The sequence below is a fragment of the Coenobita brevimanus genome, chromosome 89 (assembly GCF_032717465.1).
Source record: "Coenobita brevimanus isolate Jiangsu-jjx chromosome 89, ASM3271746v2, whole genome shotgun sequence".
Lineage (NCBI taxonomy): Eukaryota > Metazoa > Arthropoda > Malacostraca > Decapoda > Coenobitidae > Coenobita > Coenobita brevimanus.
Window position 1 is genome coordinate 16,724,018 of NC_137042.1, and position 23,538 is coordinate 16,747,555.

Genomic DNA, 23,538 nt, shown 5'->3' on the forward strand with positions numbered 1-23,538 from the left:
GTGCTTCTCCTCACAATTTTCGTCCAGCCAGCTCGATCTCTTGTCAGTCCCCTAGCCTCACTGACTTCCAAACCTCTCTTTCTCACACACTGATCCACCATATCCCTCCACCTTCTCCCTGGCCTACCTTGTCTTCTCCCTCCTTCAAATTCACTCAGATATACGTTTTTCACCATTCCACTGTTATCCATTCTCTCCACATAACCATACCATCTCAGTACACTCCATTACATAGTGCTTTCACCGAGGCACCTGTCAAATTTCTTTAATATCTCCACCTTTTCATTATGGAGTGATATGTGCTTCCTCTATACACCACCAAGGCCCTCACTCTTTTCACCAAGTCTTCTAGGCACAGTGAATTGATGAATATTGACGAGATATGCAACGCTACATACTGGCAAACATGCAGCATCGTGACTCAAGCCTTGACTGAGGGAGTGGGAGGGAACAATTGAGGGAGTGGCTGAGAGGGGGGAAACAGAAGCCGCCCAGTGAATTAGGCAGGAAACACCACACCACCACCAAAACACAGTGGCAAATATATGAACTAAGAAAATAACAGAATCTTCCATTTTCCTTCAAACTTAAGTGTTTTCATTGTTTACCTGAGAAAATGGCTAGTCTTCAGAGAGACCTGGCTTTTGGCTTGCCGGTTAAAAGGTCATGCACCTGTAAACTGACAGTTTTTCTCCTCCAATTTCTTTTCCTAATATATTTCCATTTAGAAAGAACATGTTTTATCTAACATAGTAATGATAGTCTTTGTCTTAACAACTTTAATTTGCACAGAAGAATGCCCTCTACTTGTACTCTGAGAAACAGTGTGCACTCAATCAAAAAACTATTACTTTATTACCCAAATGACTGATGGTTTCAATTGAAGCACTGTTGTTTATCGTATTTTTTCTTTAAGTGAATACTTCTGAATTAACTGCTTATTTTATATGTTGCACATTGCTGTAATGACAAAATTACTAGCCATATACAATTATGAGTAGTTACTGGGGAGTATTTTCACAAGTTTCATCCACTGTATCAAAATGTAAAGACAGAAGGTTGTAAAGACAGTTTTTTGATCAACCTTTTATCGCCTAAATATGTAACTGATTCAGTGTCAAGGTATAATCTCATATGTTCTTGCTATCACTGGATGATTGTTTTCAGTTTAAGGAATACTTTTCTGACTGGAGGTCAGGTATATTGTAGTGTTCTTTAACCCTCTCACTATAGGAAATCTCCCCAAAGTTGAATAAGATTGTCTAGAAAACCAAAACTTTGCCATAACTTATTATCTTCATCACCACCCAACCCACTGTACCCTATACAAACATGAGCATAGGGGCCCAGGGCTAGGTTACTCAGTCCCAACATAGGCAAGGGCAACCAGCCTCACTGCCTGACTGGCATTACATGAGTAGTAAACCCCAACCACCTCTCATATGAAACCCTTACAGGTTCCATCTGGCTGGAGCATCAACCATCAAACCACCAGGCATCATTTGGTTATGTGGTACCACCGCGCGTGATAAACATAACCATAATGTAATTCATCAACAAACTGGTGGGGTTAATTATTCTGATGTAATTGTATAATCCTTACCACTGACACTTATCCCCAGAAGCTCCACAGGATTTCCCAATGGAACTGATAGTATACACTCTGGAGGGACTATTGGTTTAACATCCTCAGAGTCGAGGACTTCTTCTTTAATTTCCACAGCAGTGGGGACTTCTAATTTGACATCTTCAGCAGCAAACTCTTCTGGCTCAATGTCCTCAGGAGTGGTGTCTTCCAGCTGGACATCCTCACTAGTGGGAATTTCAAGCTTGATGTCCTCAGCAGTGAACTCTTCTGACTTGATGTCCTCAAAAGTGGTGTCTTCCAGCTGGATGTCCTCACCAGTGGGGACTCGTACCTTAAAATCCTCAGCAGTAAGGAATTCTGGCTGGGTACGTTCAGAAAATCGAGGGATTTTCTGGGTTACACACACTGGGCAGGAATTGATCTGAGAAGGTAAATTATTTTAGGCTATGACATCATATTAACTAAACTGTATTTAAATCATCATCATCATCATCCAATCCCATGAGAAGCGTAGGAGCCCGGGGCTTGGCAAGTTGGTCCTGACATTGAAGATGAGAGTTAGTGAGTAAATAACCTATATGCATTCTTCCAGTGGTGCTAATATAAGTGGGCAACTCCCCAACCTGGTTATACATATGTTAACAGTAGTATTTGTGTTTACAAAGTTAGTTTAATGATCTCTAGACTAAATTATAAATATTCACCACATATCCAAATAATAATAATAAAAAAAAAAAACTTACATATTCTCGGATGTGCTTTATCATGGAATCCCAGAAAAATCCCTCTTTAATATTCTTGATGGTAGCATTTATTCCATTGTGACGGCCTGACGCTTCATGGGCTTCCCGAATTGTATCCAGCACTTGCTCTGCTGTTGTGAGCACAATTTTTTTTTGCATGTCCTTGCCAATGTAAAAGATCCTTCCCCCTGAAAAATAATTAAAATAATGAAAGTTTGAGGGGTAAAGTGGGGGAAGTGGCTGAGGAATTGTGTAGGAGGTGGGTGTGGGATGTGAGCAGAAAATTTGGTATAGGGGAGGTTCAGCCGGAATGACTGCTGGGAGGGATTGTTATAATAGTAATCCCTCCAATATCCGACGTAATAGGGCCATAGGCAGGTCCAGATAGTGGTCCTGTCCGGATATTGGGCCCCAGCTTATGGAATTGTACTTATGGACCCTAACTCAAAGAAACACCTATACAACTCCCTCTGGACATGCATAGCACCTATATAAGACCCAAATCACACCAATAAGGGACATAAAAGACTGAAATAAATGCAAAAGAACCATAAAACGAGGTTTTAGAGGTGAGTTTATACAATATTAAACATTCTGGGTACTTACAAGTCCTGGCTCCTGGACTGGTTTGAACCGACAGTTTGCAGTCCACAGTTAATCCTCTGCACTCTAAATTCTAATTTCTTAACACTGCACAACACTGTATATTCCTGTGTGTTCTAGTGGTGAGGTATTGCAGTTTATTCACTGTTTATTCACAAAAAACAAGCACCTGTGGCTTGCACTGCTATGAACATCTGCTCTAGATCGGAGTTAAGCTGTGACTGTTGATGATGGCGGGGTAACAGAGTTGCCAGATCGCAACGGCCACATTACCAATCTCCTCAACTTTCATTACCTAATTTAACTTTTCATTACCAAATTCATAAAGATAGCATTTATTCTTCTCTAATTATACATACAAGTGGAAATACATGTAATCACTCTCCTTATAATTAACATCATGTTGATTATTTTCACACTATGTAGGGTAGCAGATTAATCAGAGAGAGCAAACAATCCACCATCTCCATCCTGTGTATCCTCATATATGTGAAAAATCCATTTGGTAATGCATTATTCTGATTCAATACCAAACGAATTTTTCATTACCAAATTGGCCCACACTTGGTAATGAAAAATACCAAATGGCAACCCTGACAGGGGAGGGGGGAGGGGGGAGGAAGGAAGGGGTGAAGGGACCATGGTGTAACAGCTGTTCGGCGCCAGGCGGCAATTTCAAATTACGGGTGGGAAAAAAGTCAGATTTTTTTCGGTTTTTGGCCCATTTTGGGAATACAGTAATCACTCTAATATCTGGACGCCCAATAACCGAACATCCCCACTACCCGGACATAATCATCCTGGGATCCAACATTCCCAAAATGGTCCGAAAACCCAAAAAAAATAAAAAAATAAAACGATTTTTTCCCGTCCGCGAACGGCGCGGGAGAGCATTGTTTTCGCGCGTCATTCCTCCGATGTCCGATACAGCGCCGCTGCATCCTCCCCACTTTTCGCCTCTCTCTCGCCGCGAGTGCACGCTCGTCGTAATGGCTGCCCACGTGATCGCTTTTGTGGTGGTGCCCTACCTGCTGCAGGGCCTCCTGCTGCTCTCGGGCCTCCTCTTAGTGTGTGTGATGATGGCCCCGCCACCTGAGAAAAGGAAGAGAGTGGTGTTGACTCTGGAGAAGAAACGGGAGATATTGGAGAAAGTAGATGTGGGGTGGTCTTCTTCCCGCATTCTCCTCGAGTTTAACCTGGCCCGGTCTACTTTGTTCAATATCAAGAGGTCCCGAGACAAACTCATGCAGTACACGGCTGACTTCTCGTCGAGAAGCAAACGCAACGTGGAAAGGAAGGTTATATTTACCCCAAAGTTTGCAGAAATCGACCGATCCACGCTGATTTGGTATCGACAACAACGTGCTGCTGGTGTGATGGTACGTGGAACGGAGCTGAAGGCTGCTGCTGAGAAGTTCCCCAGGCTTCACAATGCCCTAGACTTCAAGGCATCTGAGGGTTGGCTCTTCGCGTTCAAGTTGCAGCATGGCCTTACCAACCGTAAAGCACATGGCGAAGCATTGGACACTAACGAGGATGGAGTTGACGGGTTTCGGCACAAGGTGAAGGGCTTGATCGACAGGGAGGGCCTAACTCTCGGTCAAGTCTACAACGCTGACGAAACTGGCCTATTCTATCGCTCGCTGCCAACGAACACTCTAGCTGAGGAAACGGAGAAGCGCGTACCTGGCCGCAAGCTTTCCAAGGAACGGATATCTGCTTTGTGTTGTGCCAGTGCTAACGGCATGCACCGGCTTAAGCCCATTGTTATTGGCCGCGCAAAGCAGCCTCGGTGCCTTCGTGGGGTGATGGATGTCCTTCCTGTCGTCTGGTACCATTCTTTGAAGGCATGGTTCACAGCTGTGATCTTCAAAGACTGGTTTCACCGTCACTTCGTCAAGGAGGTCATCCATTACCAGACGAAGACACTGGGAATCCCGCGCGACCAGGTAAAGGTCCTCCTTCTTCTCGACAATGCACCTGCCCACCCGTGCGACAAGGACTTCGTTGCTGAAAATGGCCATATTAGGTGCATGTTTCTGCCACCTAATATGACTACTCTCATCCAACCAATGGACCAAGGAGTGATCGTGGCAACAAAGCGCCTATACTGTCGGAAGTTCCTGGACGAGGTGATGGTTGTTCTCGAGGACGAGGACGAGGACGAGCGCAGGGAGGGATGGGACACACGAGGCAAGCGGACTTTGGAAAACCTTCGCCGCTACAACATCAAGTCTGCACTGTACAACTGGGCTAGGGCATGGAAGGAAGTCCCTGTGAAGACTCTGGAAAATGGTTGGTCTCGTCTGCTTCTCGGAACGGATGTGGAGTACGAATTTCTAGGCATTGACGTGGATGACTTCCATGCACGGCTACGTACGCACGGCGACAATGTAGATGTGGACGATGTTCGTGAGTGGTTGGATGACGATGAGGGCGATCCTGGGTATCAGACGTTGTCTGATATCGAGATCGCGTCTTCGGTTGCAGGTGTCAGTACCGAACTTGAAGATTCCGATGCTGAAGGCGACGATGATGCGGACTCCTCTCAGCAGGACACTACTCCAGCCATCCCCAAGTTGAGCGCACTCTGGGAACATCTAGAGTTCGTCCTAGACTACCTGGAACACCCGGACTGCGACAGGGAGATGGGGCCCTTGGGACTCGTGGAGGAAGTGCATGTTTTCAGGCAGCGCATCATCAATCGTCAGAATCGTCGGTCATTGCGTCAATCAACCATTGACAGTTTTTTCAGGCCCGTGACCCCCGCTGTACCCAGCCCTGGCTCCACTCCATTGCCTCCCCAAGACAGGCCCTCATGCTCCGAGCCACAGCCCAGCACATCAGCCACGGTGGAGTCACCGCTGGACGTGAGTTTGCGGCTGTCTTCAGAGTCGTCTGCAGTGGGTACGCCATCACCACGACCCAGCGATGCACCCCTAGGTCACCTGCCAGTGATACTCTCGGACTCTGACAGTGAATAAACAGCAAGAACTTCTCCACTAGACCACACGGGAATTTAGAGTGTTGTGCAGTGAAAAAAACAGTGTGTTGTGTTAAGGATTTAAAGCTGTGAGAGAAAAGACTCAATAGAAACAAAATTTAATGTAAGTAGACTTGTTTGTTTTGGCTTTGGAAAATTATATGAATGGGAAAAGTTAAAGTGCAACACTTAGTAAGTTACAATGGAGCATTATTTAGACAAAAGTGCACACTGTGAAGAGAACAGACTTCTGTGTGTTACTGACTAAGTTCAATGCAAGACTTCAGGAACAGTGTACTGCAAGTGCTTCAGGAAATCGTTCTTACTGTCAGAGTCCGAGAGGAGGCGGTTATTCATTGAGGTGGCCAGGGACTTGCTGTAAGTATCCAGAATGTTTCATACTGTACTTTTTTCCATACTATACTTACCTCATTTCACTCTTTAATGTCCTTTATTGGTGTGAATAGGGTGTTAGTAGCTATGCATGTGCAGTAGGAATGTGTTTTTCTGAGTTAGGCTAGGTTAGGGTCCATAAGTACCAGAATGTTTATTAATGTATGAACATACTTCTAAACCCTCATTTTATGTTTCTTTTGCATTTATTTCAGTCATTTATGTGCCTTATTGGTGTGATTTGGGTCTTAAATAGGTGCTATGCAGGTCCAGAGGGAGTTGTATAGGTGTTTCTCTGAGTTAGGGTCCATAAGTACAAGTCCATAAGCTGGGGCCCAATATCCGGACAGAACCAATATCCAGACCTACCTATGGCTCTATTACGTCGGATATTGGAGTGATTACTGTATTGGATTCCAGGATGATTATGTCCGGTTAGCGGGGATGTTAGGATATTGGGCGTTCGGATATTAGAGGGATTACTTGTGATTTTCTGAGTTTAGGGTCAAAGACTGACGAAGAGAGTGTATGTGAGTGAGGTGGAGGGGGAAAGAGGGAGGGGGAGGCCGAGGATGAGGTGGAGAGATGGGGTGGAGAGGTATATGAGAGAGGGGGGTGTGAGTTGGGAGCAGGGGAGTGAAATGGCGGGGGACAGGGCGACTTGGAGGCGATTTGTTTGTGGCCACCCCAAACGGGATTGAGGCGTCTGGCAATAGATAGATAGATAGATAGGGTTGAGTTTGTTGAAAAAATGTCAACAAGAAGGTTGGCTTTTCCACATGGGTCATTTACTAGATTTCCATTGGGGGACTGTAACGGTGGAATGGAATAGGTGGTAGTGAAGTTAGTTTTAAATAAATTAAGGGTTGACCAGAATATTTTGTTATCATTTGGATTGTTTAGTAGTTTGTTAGCTTGTCTATGTAGAAAGTTTGATTTAGAAAGACTGATAATAGTTTTGGCATGGTTTCTGATATTATTATAATAGTTAAAGGCTTCTTTGGTTTTGGTCCTTGTATAAGTGTTATAGGTTATTATTTTATGTTCTGTTACTCTAGCACAATTGTGGTCAAACCATTTAGGAGAATTACATCTTTTTCTGTAACTATGATGGGGAATGAATGTTTCCATGCCGACTTTAATGAAATCCTGTACGTGGCCCAATGTGGAATTTGCATCATGGGAGAAAAAGGAGGTCCAAGGAACATCCATGGGAAAATTTTGAAGTCCCTCCCAGTCTGTCCTGTCGTAGTGGCATTTAGTCATCACGACAGGTTCAGAGCAGGAGGGTGTGGTAGGTGTGAAACTGGTGGCTTGAATCAGACAATGATCCGAGGATCCAAGGGGGGACTTCACTTCGACATTATAATTATCTGAATTGGTTGTTAGAAACAAGTCCAATAGGTGGGGATTTTGATCGGGGTTGTCTGGTACACGGTGGGTTGACTGCCTAACTGGATGAGATTAAATGATTCTGCAAATAGCTCACAATCAAGACCAGAGTCATGAGTTCTGGGTGAATAAGTGAGCTATTCGACATTATGGACATTAAAATCTCCCAGAATAGTCATTTCTGATGCAGTATTAATGTTGAGGACACTTAGTTGTGAAGACAGAGTCAAATAAACTCGGCTCTGAAGGGGCATTAGGGGAACGATAACACAACAGAAATACTTAATTTTACCATAAGAATTTACTTTGTATATGGAATAGTCGAAAAAAGGAAAATTAAATTTAGTAATCTCCTCCAGGGCAATTTCTGATTTAGCAAGGCAACATACACCTCCTTTGGATCTGAAATTTTGAATCAAGATATATCCAGGAAAATTAAATCTAGCTAAATCAGAGATGGAGCTTACTTGTGTGTCTGTCAGAAACAGCAGATCAGGGGATTCAAACTGGAGGAAATTTTGAACAGAGTTGATGTTGGAGTGAAGTCCCTTAATATTGCATAAGAAAATTTTACTGCACTGACGAGCAGATTTAGGGCGCCGCAACACTGAAGGTGGCACAGTCGCTTGATGACAACCGGGGAAGGCCCTGTGCAGACAACCCAGCCCTGCCGGTGGTGGTCACCCGAGAAACCACCGCACTAATTCCCAGTATAGCAGCAGCTATGGTTCTTTTTATGGGGGGGAGAACAAGGATGTGTTGTGGAATGAGTATGATATATAATGACAAGATTGTTGTTTTTTGGAGAGAGGATAGCTGGTTTAACCCCTAAACCGCGGGGTTGTTTTTGCCTGACTTGCGTGTCTCACGGGCATATTCGCGCTCTAACAGACTCTCTAAAAATATTTGCCAAAAAGCAGTTATTAGTCCTAGAATATTATAATTAAATATGCTTATGGCACATACCTTCAGCTTTCTCCTGGGATGTTTGTTCAGCCTTCGTCGAGTACCGTAGGACTTGTGGAGACCTCTGAAGTTGGGTAATGAAATCTTAACTTTACACTTCCCGACAACCCGTAATATGATTACACAGCCTGACATTATCACTAGAAACACTATTCTATGATTCTTAAATAGTTTGGAATCCATACTCCAAAAAAAAAAAAAAAAAAAACACTAAACCCGCCCCATCCCGACGTTTTTGGACCCTTTTTTTTTTTTTGGCTCAAACATCCGCTTTTGGTGAGAAACATCGAAAATTCATAGAGAAATCGCTCACCTGAGGTTTAAAATACCGGATTTAGGTGCGAGTACTTCCTTAACTGACTGGGTTTTCTAACAGGCTGGCACCAAAGAAAACGAGTTCTATGGGAGGGTAACTATTTTATCCACTCATAAACAGTATTTATTTATTTACTTGGTACGAATTTATATGTAGTACAAGAGTATATTGGTTTTCAAACAGTAATATACACATTATAAGCATTGTTTCACTCACTAACTCATTACCATTCATGACCTTTTTTTCCCACATTACCTGATCATCATTTCTGACTGTTTCTTCCTGTAATGCTGTGTAAACTTCGTCCTCCACATTGTCATCGATTGGGGAATCACTCTGGCTCTGAATGTCTTTATTGGCCAGGTCACTGGTAACAGGTGAATTGCCGAGACAATGGCGTGCAGGGGGGGGGAGAGATTATGCGGTGTAAGGCATTGTTCCTGCTCGGCATCTTGTAGAGGAATAGAGAAGGTGTCCCGTGTATACATGCCAAAAATCACTCGCGAAAATTGAAAATTGTGCAAATTAGGGACCTTGCAATGTTGCTGCGTTAATTCACGTCGCCGGGACGGCGCTGGTTAAAGCAATGAAAATTACGAGCGCATGTGACCTTCCCACTTGACATCATTCGCCGTTGGTGTTCTGTCATTTATTATTCATAAAAACACTCACAGTTTATATTTCTATTACTATATAACACTTATATATATCTACAGTCTTTATCCATAAGTTTCCTTCGGTAATAGTAGTTTATTGTCACTAAAGGCATTCAATTTCTCTTTCAGTAAAATACGTAGCATTCACTTTCTCGTCCTGTATACTAGCGTTGAGAGTGAATCTGTCACTTTCATTTTCACTTTCATAACTCATAGTATTCATACATGCTAGAGTGAAACTTTCACTTTCATTACTCCTAGTATACTGTATATACTCGTATTCTTATATTACTACTCGTTTACATTTCTATTTACATCCTCTATTTTATTTACATTATTTACATTTCTGTTTTATTTACACTGTGTTATGCAGTCACTTGCAGTAACTTACAAAACTATTTTCCACTGTTCACTTATATTTACATTCATTGCTTTCACTTGCTGTTTACACATTATTTACATTTCCACTTGCACCGTTTTACTCACCAGATAGATCGTAGTCACTGTCTACCGTATCATTTTCACTGACAAATTAGCCAGTTCACGTTCCACAGCAGTCATTTACCCCTTTACTTCTTTCCACACGAGGTTTAGTAGGGAGTAAAGGTCACGGGGCCCTTTGCATGGGGCTAAAAAGCGACGGAATTGGGCAGGAGCGAATCCAACCTGCTTTCACCTTGAAAGATGACAGTAAACTGAATACAGTATGGTGGCCTTCCTAGGGAAAGTGCAATGCTGCCAATGTCAGTGGGGTGAAAGCTGCTAATATATATGCTACGAAATGACTGGCAGGAAATCTAGACAATACATAATAAATTAGGTAGTTCCAGGTGAATGTAAATATCACTTAGGCTTCTCCCTTCCTCTCTTATATATATTTTTATTAAGAGAATAGATTATACGGCATATTTCAATGGGAAATAAACAGCGAAAATTAGCAAACGAGTGCACGTGAGGTGTTGTCAGGTGATAATTAGCCAATTCCAGGTGTATGGCACTATCACTTACCTTATTTCTTTCTTGTATATATTATTTGGTATAAAAATAGGGCATAGGGCTTATTTCAATGGATGAAATCAGTGGAAAATTCCAGGGAAGATTTACTTAGCGTAGCACGGCCGAGTAGGCGAGAGGAGAGGGTAATGGAGGGGAGATAGGGAGGGGAGTCAAGAACGGGGAGAAATGGCTAATTGTCAACGATGGATGGGAGTACAGATGAGATTAGGAGTGCTGACTAGTGCTGGACATTGGCAGTACTGATAGATGATACAAGCCACCACTTGAAAGTCCGGGTGAATTCAAAATAGCACAGAGTCACAAAAGTGACTCCCCACGGTATGATCCCTTGCTCCCAAGCGTCACGAAAGTGATGCCCCGCGGTTAAGGGGTTAAGGTAATGTAATATAATGTGGATGTGCATAATCAAGATAAAGTTTTCTCCTTTTAATTTTGATATAAATGAAAAAGGAAAGGAAGCCACCTCAATCAGAAAATACTGAAACTGCCAAAAGATAGTTAATCAGACGGGTAAACATACACTTAATTTAAGCAGCAGAAGCACCCTACAAAATCAGCTCTTCTTCCTGATAGTACATTCTTCTTATTTCTGGGGTAGTAAATAAATGTTTCTTTTTAAATCTGTATCCCCTTTGTTTTAAGCTATGGTTTGCTGTGTGAACTCTTGTCTGATTTGTCAGCATAATGGCAGAAGCAACTGATAGAACCTAACAGTTTAAACCTAACTTAATTGTATCTAATAATCTAACCTAACCTAACCTCCAGTTAGGAAATGGGAAATGAATCCAACTTTTGAGTAAGTTTCTTCCATTATGCTGGAAATAAACAATCACATGCACGGCTTGCAAGACGTGATTATAATAACTAGGGAAAAAAATTCAACAGGAAAAGGTCATTGACTTCCCTGAAAATAGTCACAAAAATACAGAAAACAAACTGGAGGAATATGAAAAGAATTAGTAAGGTCCTGCTGCTGCTCAAAGAAAAGCATACATTTACCATTAGAAGAATCAGTTGACAGGATTTCACAACAATGATCAAGTGATGTTTCCATTCATGACTGTGACATCCTGCATGGTGCTGAATGTCATGACCAGCATCTCGATGTAGAAAATTTCAAGGCTAGATCTGGTTGGCCTTGGCAGTTTCATCAGTGACATGGTATCAATAATAGGCCTGTGTGTGGTGAGAGTCTCAATGCAGATGTTGAAGCTATAGAGCCTTTTCATGAGAAACTGAATGAGCAAATTCAGCCTGCCGAACTTGAAAATTTTAAGTTTTACAATGCTGACCAAACCAAATTATTTTGTTATTCCAGTATTATGTTCTATGATTATTCATGGATTCTGTGCTCGTTCATATTTATTTACGAAAGTGGTTAATGTTTTATAGCAAATGCCATCGAAACATGAATGACATTGTTCATTCGTTCATTTTTGAAGGTTCCAACACGCTTGTATGCATTGGCCTTGGTCACCTATTGGCATAGTTACATGCTGCTCGATCTCAAGCAGCTTCCATATTCAGTCCCCTATCTCATCATCCCCCCTCCTCTCCACATACCCAAATCATCTCAATCTCCCTCTCCTCATCACAACATCAATACATTCCAGTCCCATCCTACCTCTCAACTCTTCCATTGTAAACCTAGTCCCCCCATGCCTCATTCAAAGACACACTGCACATTCACCTAATCAATGCCATTTCTGTACGTCTGAGCCTGCAAATATCATCTTCCTTTACTGCCCAAGTCTCACTACCATACAGCATTACACTCCTGACATATGCTGCATACAAAGATGCCTTAGCACAAATGGAGAGTCCTCTCAATGTCAGGAGAGGCAACAGCTCCCTGAACTTCTTCCAACCACTCCTCACTCTAGGAACAGAGCTAGCTCCAGCCCTACCTCCAGCACATAACATATCTCCTAAATAACAAAAATCTTCCACACACTCAAGGGACTCACCAACAAGTTCAATCCTTTCACACCTGACAATCTCCAACTGCTCTCCCCGACACACCGCACACATGAAATAAGCTTATCTCACGGTCTACCACTTATCACAAACACTGCACAAGATGGAATTACTTCCCAGCTCTTGTGGCAAATTGCACATGGCCGCTTTCCCTCTTCTTTGACAGTACCACCACCAGCCCTAGATTCCATCACTTTTGTTTTATCTGCATTTACCCCTAAGCTCTTGTGTCCCATACCATTTCTCCACTTCCTAAATCTTTTCTCCACCTCCATTTCATTCTCTGCAGTCAACACCAAATCATCAGCATACAACATCTCCCACGAGAGTCCATTTCCGAAGTCACATGAGAGGGCTTCAAGTATAGTACATCCTCACACAATGCCAATTTATGGGCATCAGAAACCCTCGCATTCTATGATTTCGCATTGTGTGAACCAAAAAACTTATGGGGAAAATGGTATGTGGTGAACAACTCACCAAGGGCTTGGTCTTCAGGTCCCCTTCTACCCTACTCTACCCTGCTAATACAGTAATACCTCGATATACAACACCCCTAGATGTGATACCCCGCCTTAACGATGGGGGTAGAAATACCACCATACCCCGCCTAACGATGGCCAAACCCCGGTTTAATTTTTTTTTTTTTTTCACCAATTTTGATGATATCTTAGACTAAAATTGTGTGTTTAGGTTGATTTATAAACCGTTTTTAGACTTAGATTAATGTGTTTTAACCATAGGTAATAGGCGACTAAAAGGGTTGGCGGAGGGTTAGTGCCCCTCCCTGGTAAACAACTAACTAAAAAAACAAACAAGAAGCCTCGGACAAGGACTGACCTAACGATGACAACCCAGGACCGGACAAAGGACTTGGTAATGGCTACATGGAAGGTAAGAGGAGCGAATGATGAGGTGAAAGAGAGAGAGATTGTCCAGGTGCTTGAGGGTGCGAAAGTGTGGAATAACTGAAACAAAATGGAGAGGAGAAAGTGTGAGAGAATGAGAGTATGGATGGGGTATATGTGCAGGAGTAGGTGTGAATGAGAAGGCAAACGAAGGAGTATGTATAGTTGTGGGTAAAAGATGGAAGAAGAGCATAAGACAGTATGGATCAGTTGGGTCAAGGATTGTGTGGGTAAAGTTGAAGGTTGGAATACAAATGAAGGCAATTGTGTGTGTGTATGCGCCAATGCAAGATCATGCTAGAAGAGTGAGAGAAGAGTTCTGGACAAATGTGGAAGTGTGCATGGAAAAGTTTGGAAGGAATGAGAGAGTGTTTTTGATCGGTGATATGAATGGTAAAGTAGGGAATGTGAAGGTGGATGGAATAGTTGGTGAGTGGGGTGTACCTGCTGAGACAGATGAGAATGGCAGTGCGTTAGTGGACATTTGTACTGGGAGGGGGTTGGTGATAGACAATACCCTCTTCAAGCATAAAATGATCCACAGGTATACATGGCGAGTGATGAGAAGGGTGGGTGGTGAACTGAATGAAAGGAGGGCAATGATTGATTACGTGTGTGTGGATGAAAGGATGCGAAGATGTGTAATGGATGCAAGAGCTTATAGAGGTTGGGGGAGTGGACTTTCTGACCACTACTTGGTGGTGACCAGAATTAGGATCCATGTAAGATGGAGAAACAGAAGAAGGGAAAGATGAGAGGAAGGAGTAGTTGCAAGGAGAGTGGAAAGGTTACAAGAGGATGAGAAAAAGGCAGAGTATAAGAGAGAAGTGGAGGAACGAATGGGCAAATACGAATTGGAGCAGATGGGGGACGTGGAAGGTGTGTGCAGGATATTTACAGAAGAAATATGCGCAGCATGTGATGTGGTGTGTGGGAGGAAGAGAAGACAGAGGGGGGTGCAAGGAACAGCGTGGTGGACTGAAGAGGTGAGACAGGCTGTGGCACAAAAGAAGAAAGCATACAATGTATGGATGAGAAATAGGGGCGTGGAAGAAGCTGAGAGGCGGAAGAGAAAGTTATATGTAGAAAGAAAGAGAGAGGTGAAAAGATTAGTAAGAGAGAGTAAGAAGAGAGTGGATGAGGAATTTGGAAGGAATTTGAGTGTAAAGTGGAGGAACTGTAAGAAAATGTTCTGGAAAGAGGTGAAGAGAGTAAGACAGGGTGGAAGTGAGGTTAGCAGGGGAGTAAAAGATAAAAATGGTAGATTACTAGTGGAGAAGGGAGAAAAAGTGAGCAGATGGAGAGAACACTTTAAGGAATTGTTGAACATACAGGATGGAAGTAATGCGAGTATAAGTGGCTGGGGAATGGCTGGGAGAAGGAGAGAGGTGAGAAGACAGGAAGAAATCAGTAGGATAGAAGTTGTGGAAGCAATGAAGAAAGTTAAATTGGGGAAAGCCCCAGGAATTGATGGAGTGTGTGGTGAAATGCTGAAGCATGGGGGAGAGATAGTAGTAGAATGGATGTGGAAGATGTGCAGATTGGCCTGGGAGGAAGGTAGAGTCCCGGAGGATTGGGAGTCAGGTATAATTATTCCCTTGTACAAAGGAAAAGGGGAAAAAGAACTGTGTGGTAATCATAGGGGCATTTGTCTTCTTAGTATAATAGGAAAATTGTATGGTAGGATACTTATTGACAGAGTTAGAGAAAGAACAGAGGAATTAGTTGGAGAAGAACAGGGAGGCTTTAGGAAGGGAAGAGGTTGTGTAGATCAGATATTCATTCTTAGATCTTTAGTGGAAAAGTTTCTAGAGAAGGGAAAGAAGTTGTATGCGGCTTTCATGGATTTGGAGAAAGTTTATGACAGGGTGGATAGAAAAGGATTGTGGAAAGTAATAAGAATATATGGAGTGGATGGGAAGTTGTTGAGTGCTGTGAAGAGTATGTATGATGGTGTTAAGGCTGCAGTGCGTGTGGATCGTGAACTAAGTGAATTTTACTCTTTGAAGGTTGGGATGAAACATGGATGTGTCATGTCTCCATGGTTGTTTAATCTGTACATGGATGGGGTAATAAAAGAGGTACAAGGTAGGGTAGTGGATGTTGGAGTGGCCCTGGTGAGAGAGGATAGTGTTTGGAAACTCCCTGTACTGTTGTTTGCAGATGATACTGTGTTGTTAAGTGAAGACGAAGGGGAGCTGCAAGGCTTGGTGGATGAATTTGGGAGTGTGTGTAAGAAACGGAATCTAAAGGTGAATGTAGGGAAGAGTAAAGAGATGGTCTTTGAGAGAGGTGAAGTCAGTGAATGTACAAAGAGATTGGATGGTGAGGAATTGGAAAATGTGAGTACGTTTAAGTACAGTCACTCATAAATGAAAAGACCCCCCCTGCCGTAGAGGCAATGTAACTCGGGGTATTCAGTGTTGGTAACAGTGTATTTGACGTCAGCCATAAGGGGGGATGAGGAGGGGTGTTTTAGAGGAGGGCAGAGTTAATCTGCACGAAACGCTGCTTCAATCCACATTTCGAGTCAAACATACTTTATATCTGACTTGTTATGTTGTCCTTCACACAAAATGAACTTTATGCTACAAGAACAAAGAACTTTCAGGCGATAACACAATCCCATACCCGAACATTTATGCATTAATGCCGCACATGATGCAGATGAAACCCCCAGCCTCAAGCGTTAAATGAATGGGCTCGACACACTTTGAATGAACTTTGAATGAACTTCCCCCAAACGCAGCTTCACACCCCCACACCTGACGTCATTTACAGTGTTACCAGGACCGATATCATATTGGTTGAAAGGTGTCTTGGCCGGGGGGGTCATTTCTTTTATGAGTGACTGTACTTAGGTAGTGTGATGAGTAAGGATGGAGGTCTGGAGGGCGAAGTGCTTGAAAGGATACAGCATGGAAGAAAGGTTCCTGGTTCCTTGAAAGCAGTGATAAGAAACAGGGAAGTGAGCATGGAAGTGAAAAAGTTACTACATGACAGTATTGTGATACCAACTCTAACGTATGGAAGTGAAGCTTGGACGTTGTTGGAAGGACACAAGTCAAGAGTGAGAGCAGTGGAAATGAGTTATTTAAGAGGAGCCTGTGGAGTCATGGAGCGACAGGCTGACGAATGAGGATATAAAGAAGCGTTGTGGTGTGGATGTGGATGTGACTGGAAGCATTATGAGGAACACACTGAGGTGGTTTGGCCATTTGGAGAGGATGGAGGGTGAGAGACTGACGAAGAGAGTGTATGTGAGTGAGGTGGAGGGGGGAAAGAGGGAGAGGGAGGCCGAGGATGAGATGGAGGGATGGGGTGGAGAGGTATATGAGAGAGGGGGGTGTGAGTTGGAAGCAGGGCAGTGAAATGGTGGGGGACAGGGCGACGTGGAGGCGATTTGTTTGTGGCCACCCCAAATGGGATTGAGGCGTCTGGCAATAGATAGATAGATAGGCTTGGGTTAGCTTCCTTGACAGCTGTTAGACCATTTAGATTGCCTTTAAACCTGTTTTTGGGCTTATCTGGGTGGGTTTTGGACTTGGTTTGGGGGGAAACCGAAGGCTGGTGAACGGTCCACATTGAAATACATGTTAAGTGTATCCCGATATATGAAACCCCGCCTAACGATAGGGTTTTACCTAACCAATTACTGTACAGTAGATCGTTAAACCGAGGTATGCCTGTACTTTTGTCTAATGTACTTCTATGTGGAACAACCAATAAAACAACAAATAGAACACTATGTACCTTTATTTAAGTGACTTCTGGGCTTGTTAAGAAGGGAGGGGGGGGGGTGTCCTTTCCCTTCCTGTTTCAGTTTAATAACCTAACTCTTCAACTCTAATGTGATCCTCTTGCTCTTACAATTCTTTGGTGGGGCCATGATGAACAGGTGGGTACTGCTACGATGCTAAAACGGACCACAGGATGCAAGGTACAACATGTGCTATGACGGCAATGTGGAGAAGTGTCTGTTTACCCAGGAAAGTCGGTAGATGGCACGCAGATAGCTGGCCAGCCACACGACATTTTGAATCTGGCTCATTGCCAGCCACCTGCCTTCATGTGACTGACACGCATTACCCACCTCAACACTCGTAGTAATGGTGGGAAGTCTATTTTTGCCTTGGAATCATACAGCTGATTCACATGTTGGGAAGTTAGATTTGTAGATTTCACAAAAGAAGAAAGCATATGGTGAGTGGATGAGAAACAGGGGCATGGAAGAAGTTGAGAGGCGGAAGAGAGTTAAATGTAGAAACGAAGAGAGAGGTGAAAAGATTGGTAAGAGAGAGTAAGAAGAGAGTGGATGAGGAATTTGGAAGGAATCTGAGTGTAAAGTGGAGGGACTGTAAGAAAATGTTCTGGAAGGGGGTGAAGAGAGTAAGACAGGATGGCAGTGAAGTTAGTAGGGAAGGGAAAGATAAAAATGGTAGATTACTAGTGGAGAATAAAGAAAAAGTGAGCAGATGGAGAGAACACTTTAAGGAATTGTTGAATATAGAGGATGGAAGTAGTGCGAGTATAAGTGGCTGGGGAATGGCTGGGAGAAGGAGGGAGGTGAGAAGACAGGAAGTAATCAGTAGGATAGAAGTTGTGGAAGCAATGAAGAAAGTCAAATTGGGGAGAGACCCAGGAATTAATGGAGTGTGTGGTGAAATGCTGAAGCATGGGAGAGAGATAGTAGTAGAATGGATGTGGATGATATGCAGATTGCCCTGGGAGGAAGGTAGAGTCCCGGAGGATTGGAAGTCAGGTAAAATAATTCCCTTGTACAAAGGAAAAGGGAAAAAAGAAGTGTGTGGTAATGATAGAGACATTTGGCTTCTTAGTGTAATACGAAAAGTGTATGGTAGGATACTTACTGACAGAGTTAGGGAAAGAACAAAGGAATTAGTTGGAGAAGAACAGGGAGGCTTTAGGAAGGGAAGAGGCTGTGTAGATCAGATATTCATTCTTAGATCTTTAGTGGAAGTTTCTAGAGAAGGGAAAGAAGCTGTATGCGGCTTTCATGGATTTGGAGAAAGCATATGACAGGGTGGATTGACAAGGAATGTGGAAAGTATTAAGAATATATGGAGTAGATGGGAAGTTGTTGAATGCTGTGAGGGGTATGTATGATGGTGTTAAGACTGCAGTGCGTGTGGATGGTGAACTGAGTGAATTTTTCTCTTTGAAGGTTGGGTTGAAACATGGATGTGTCATCTCTCCATGGTTGTTTAATCTGTACATGGATGGGGTAATAAAAGAGGTACAAGGTAGGGCAGTGGCCCAGGTGAAAGAGGGTAGTGTTTGGAAACTCCCTGTACTGTTGTTTGCAGATGATATTGTGTTGTTGAATGAAGACGAAGGGGAGCTGCAAGGCTTGGTGGATGAGTTTGGGAGTGTGTGTAAGAAACGGAATCTAAAGGTGAATGTAGGGAAGAGTAATGGTCTCTGAGAGAGGTGAAGTCAGTGAATGTACAATGAGGTTGGATGATGAGGAAATGGAAAATGTGGGTACATTTAAGTTCTTGGTAGCGTGATGAGTAAGGATGGAAGTTTGGAGGATGAAGTGCTTGAAAGGGTACAACAAGGAAGAAAGACTGCTGGTTCCTTGAAAGCAGTGATAAGAAACAGGGAAGTGAGCATGGAAGTGAAAAAGTTACTACATGACAGTACTGTGATACCAACTCTAACGAATGGAAGTGAAGCTTGGACGTTGTTGAAAGGACACAAGTCAAGAGTGAGAGCAGTGGAAATGAGTTATTTCAGAGGAGCCTGTGGAGTCACATGGAGAGACAGACTGACAAATGAGGATATAAAGGAGCGTTGTGGTGTGGATGTGATAGGAAGCATTAGGAGGAACACACTGAGGTGGTTTGGCCATGTGGAGAGAATGGAAGGTGAGAGACTGACGAGGAGAGTGTATGTGAGGTGGAGGGGGGGATAGGGAGGGGAAGGCCGAGGATGAGATGGAGGGATGGATTGGAAAGGTATATGAGAGAGGGGTGTGTGAGTTGGGAGCAGGGCGGTGAATGGCAGGGGACAGGGCGACATGAGGCGATTTGTTTGTGGCCACCCCGTACAGGATTAAGGCATCTGGCAATAGATAGACAGATAGATAGACATTTGATAAAAGTAATCATTTTCTGGGATGACCTCGCATTGTAGGTGATTTGCACTGTGTGAGTTCGCATTGTGTGGGGGTGCACTGTACCATGATAAACAACGATGGGCTCAAAACTGACCTCTGGTGCACACCAACATTCATGAAAAACTCATCACTCAAATCTCCATTCACCGTTACTTGGGTGAAAGCACCCACATACATGGCCATAACCACCCTAACCAACCACTCCTCGATCCCAGGATTTCTCATTGCCCACTTCACCACCTCTCTAGGGACTTTGTCAAAGACCTTCTCAAAATCAACAAATTCCAAGTACAGTTCCCTTTTCTTTCCTATATATTTTTCATGAAGCTGTCGAACAATGAATATGTCATGAGTGGTCCCTTTGCCTGGCATAAACCCAAACATCTCATCAATATTCACTCGCTCTAATCATACCTCCTAGAACTCTCTCCATTACCTTCATTATCTCGTCTAAAAGCTTTATACCTCTATAACTTCCTCTTTCCAGGGCATCACTCTTCTCCTAAAGATCATATTACATCTCTTGTAAAATCTGCTTTCAAGAGATTAGGTATGCTAAGCTGACTCCATACCTTCTTTACCCCTGCATGGTTGTTGACTTTATACACGGGTTCTACTCGCCCGTGTACAGTAAAGTACAACTCACACGTGTGGGGAGGTTCCCCACATACAGCTCTTCTCAATAGGCTGGAGTCAGAGGCTTTTCATCTCTTTAACCCCTTAACTGCAGGATTGTCAGGAATGCGCCGTATATGTCCCGTGGGGATAATCGCGCTACGACTGATTTTTAAAAAATATTTGCCAAAAATCAGTTATTAGTCCTAAAATATTACAATTATATAAGCATATGGCACATACCCTCAGCTGTCTTCTGGGATGTTTCCTGAGCCTTAGTCGACTACCGTAGGACTTGTGGAGACATCTGAACTTGGGTAACGAAGTCTCCACTTTACACTTCCCGATACCCCATAATATGGTTACCACTGCCTGATATTATCACTACAAACATTATGCTGAATTTCAAGTAGTTTGGAATCCATATTCCAAAAAAAAAAACACTGTGAAAGCAATGTAAATTATAAGCCATACAAGCTTTCCACCCATGCTTGTTCCCCAATGGTATTCTGAGGAGGAGCTGTCATTTATATTCATAAACACAATCACACTTTACATTCCTAGTACTTTATTACACTTATTTATATATACAGTATTTATCCATAAGTTTCTTTTAGTACTAGTAGTTTATTTTCACTCCAGGAATTCACTTTCTCGTTCAGTAAACTAGCGTAGAGAGCGAAGCTTTCACTTTCACTTTCATTACTCCAAGTATTTCTACACGCTAAAGCGTAGCTTTCACTTTCGCTTTCATTACTCCAAGTATTTATACTCATATTCTTATATTACTAATTATTTACATTTCTATTTACATTTTCTAGTTTATTTACATTATTTACATTTCTATTTTATTTACACTATGTTATGCATTGTCACTTGCAGTAACTTATAAAACTATTTTCCATTGTTCATTTATTTTTACATTCATTGCTTTCACTTGCTATTTACACATTACTATTTACATTTACATTTGCACTTAGAGTCACCAGAAAGATCGTAGTCACTGTCCATCATTATCATTGATAAATCTGCCAGTTCACGTTCTGCAGCAGTCACTTAGCCCTTTACTCCTTCCCACACGAGGTTTAGTAGGGGCAGAGGTCACAGGGTACTTTCCAGTGGAGGGTACTTTCCAGTGGACTAAGAAGCGGCGGAATTGGACAGGCGCAAATCCGACATGGTTTCACCTTGAAAGACGACATTAAACAGAATGATATGGCCTAAGGGCAGGGAAAGGTTGACAATGTCAGCGTGATGACAGCTGCTAATTTATATGCTATGAAATGATTGGCATGAAATCTAGACAATACATAATAAATTAGGTACAGTACAATCCCTGCTAGCTGGTATCCAGACAAACGGAATACTCAGAAAAACGGGAAAATGCAAGGGCTGGTGAATGTGTCAGTAAGTTATAGCCTAACTGTATGCCAATTTGAATGGACTGCCAAACCGCCGTTTTATCATGTCACGCGAGGCTGGGTGAAGTCGGACAAAGCGAGGCGAAGGCATTTCCGGCTAATGTAAATCCCTAGTTAATCCTTTTAACCACCCCTCCTCTCCCCCTGTTTCCCCTACTTGAATTCAGTCATCCTCCACACCCTCCATAACTCACCGGTCTGCTTTTTAACACCAGACAGTAAACAAGCTCTCTTGCTGTTGAGCTGCTCTGATAGACAGTATTTCTACACTCCAAAATGCCTAAAGAGCAAACTAAACATTACCATGTCGTGCTTACCTTGAAACAGAAGCTGGACATGTGCAACAGACTTGAAAAAGGCAAACACTATAAAACTGATGACTGAATAAAATGTAGGAAATTCAATGATTTATGATATTAAGGCCCAAGCATCCAAGCTCAATTAACTTTTCATGAAAAGCGAAACAAGTCCATTGAAAAAGGCATACTCTTCATCGTACGAGTGGTTTTGCTTAGCAAGCTCTAAGGGAGCACGTATTTCTGGTCCTCTTATACAAGAAAAACCAAGTGAGTTTCACAGTAAAATGAATATAGAAGTCGAAGTCGAGTGTGATTTCAGTACTGGATGGTTAAATCGTCTCAAAGACAGGCATGGAATTCTTAAACCAGACACCTCAGGAGAGCAAATCAGCAAACAGCAAACGCCGGTGCGTTTTTCTTCCTAATCGACCGACTCCAACTTGCACCATATTAATTCATCTTAGAACGAATGTGCACTGGCAGAGTTGAAAAAAAAAAAATGTCAATAGGAATGAATGTTTACTTTGTTGGAAGAAAAAAAAAAAAAAAATGCTTGCACTTTGTACATCATTTATTTTATTTTCTGCAAAACAGCTGATTGGCAAGTGAGGGGTGGAATGGTGGCGGTCAGGTGGGGAAGAAATACAGTCGGGGCCGGGACCATAAACAATGCTCATGTGGGGGCACAGGTGTCGTGATAATTCTACAGTGCAGTTTTAACATCAGTTCACCAATAAATGTTCAAGATTTTATTTCTGTATTTTTCCATTTTTATGAGTACAGTACATACAACGAATACTTCGGTAGTTAACAGAATGGCTCAAAGCAGGAGCTAACACACATCGCACACACAACTTAAACATCCTTCAGTTAAACATAGATGGCATAAACACCAAAATAAATGAACTCACACAATTCATCAAACAACAGAACATACACATTGCCATCTTACAAAAAACAAAACTACAAAGAGTACAGAAAACACCAACATTTCATAACTTCACCACCATTCGACAAGATCAGGCCGACAGCGGTGGCGGTGGACTCATCACCCTGATACACAAATCCATCAACTTTGCAGATACCAGCGCATACACAAAGTCATTTCTCCCCCCACATGACACCACAACAGAAATACAATCAATTAAAATACACACTGGTAACAAATCACACATAACAATTGCTAGCACATACATTCCCCTCAAATCATCCCCCACAGTACCACACAATTACTCTCCACAGATGCACCACATCACTAACATACCCATCATCATCCTGGGTAGTGATTTCAATGCCAAGTCGTCGGCCTGGCATGTCAACAACCCTGACACAGACAGAGGGCTGGTACTACATTCCCAGACAGATCATCTCTTCATACTAAACAGTCTAGACCAACATACCCATATCCCACATCAAGCCCTCTTCCTCCCATCATCTCCAGACATCACCTTCTGCTCCCCAGACCTTGCCCCCACTACATGATGGAGAGTGGTCAAAACCCTAGGTTCTGATCACCTCC

At 42.8% G+C, this 23,538-nt stretch overlaps 1 protein-coding gene across 1 annotated transcript in view; it reads right to left on the bottom strand.

Moving 5' to 3' along the window:
* Positions 1-827: 827 nt before the first annotated feature.
* The window catches only part of LOC145411329 (uncharacterized), a 63,641-nt gene continuing 40,930 nt past the window's right edge, over positions 828-23,538 (bottom strand). Inside the window, exons 2-3 of the mRNA XM_080281358.1 lie at positions 2,332-2,519; positions 828-2,009 (exon numbers count right to left, since the gene is read on the bottom strand). Of these exons, the coding sequence (XP_080137484.1) occupies positions 1,575-2,009; positions 2,332-2,519 (623 nt within the window). The 3' untranslated portion in view covers positions 828-1,574. The remainder of the gene's footprint in view (positions 2,010-2,331; positions 2,520-23,538) is intronic.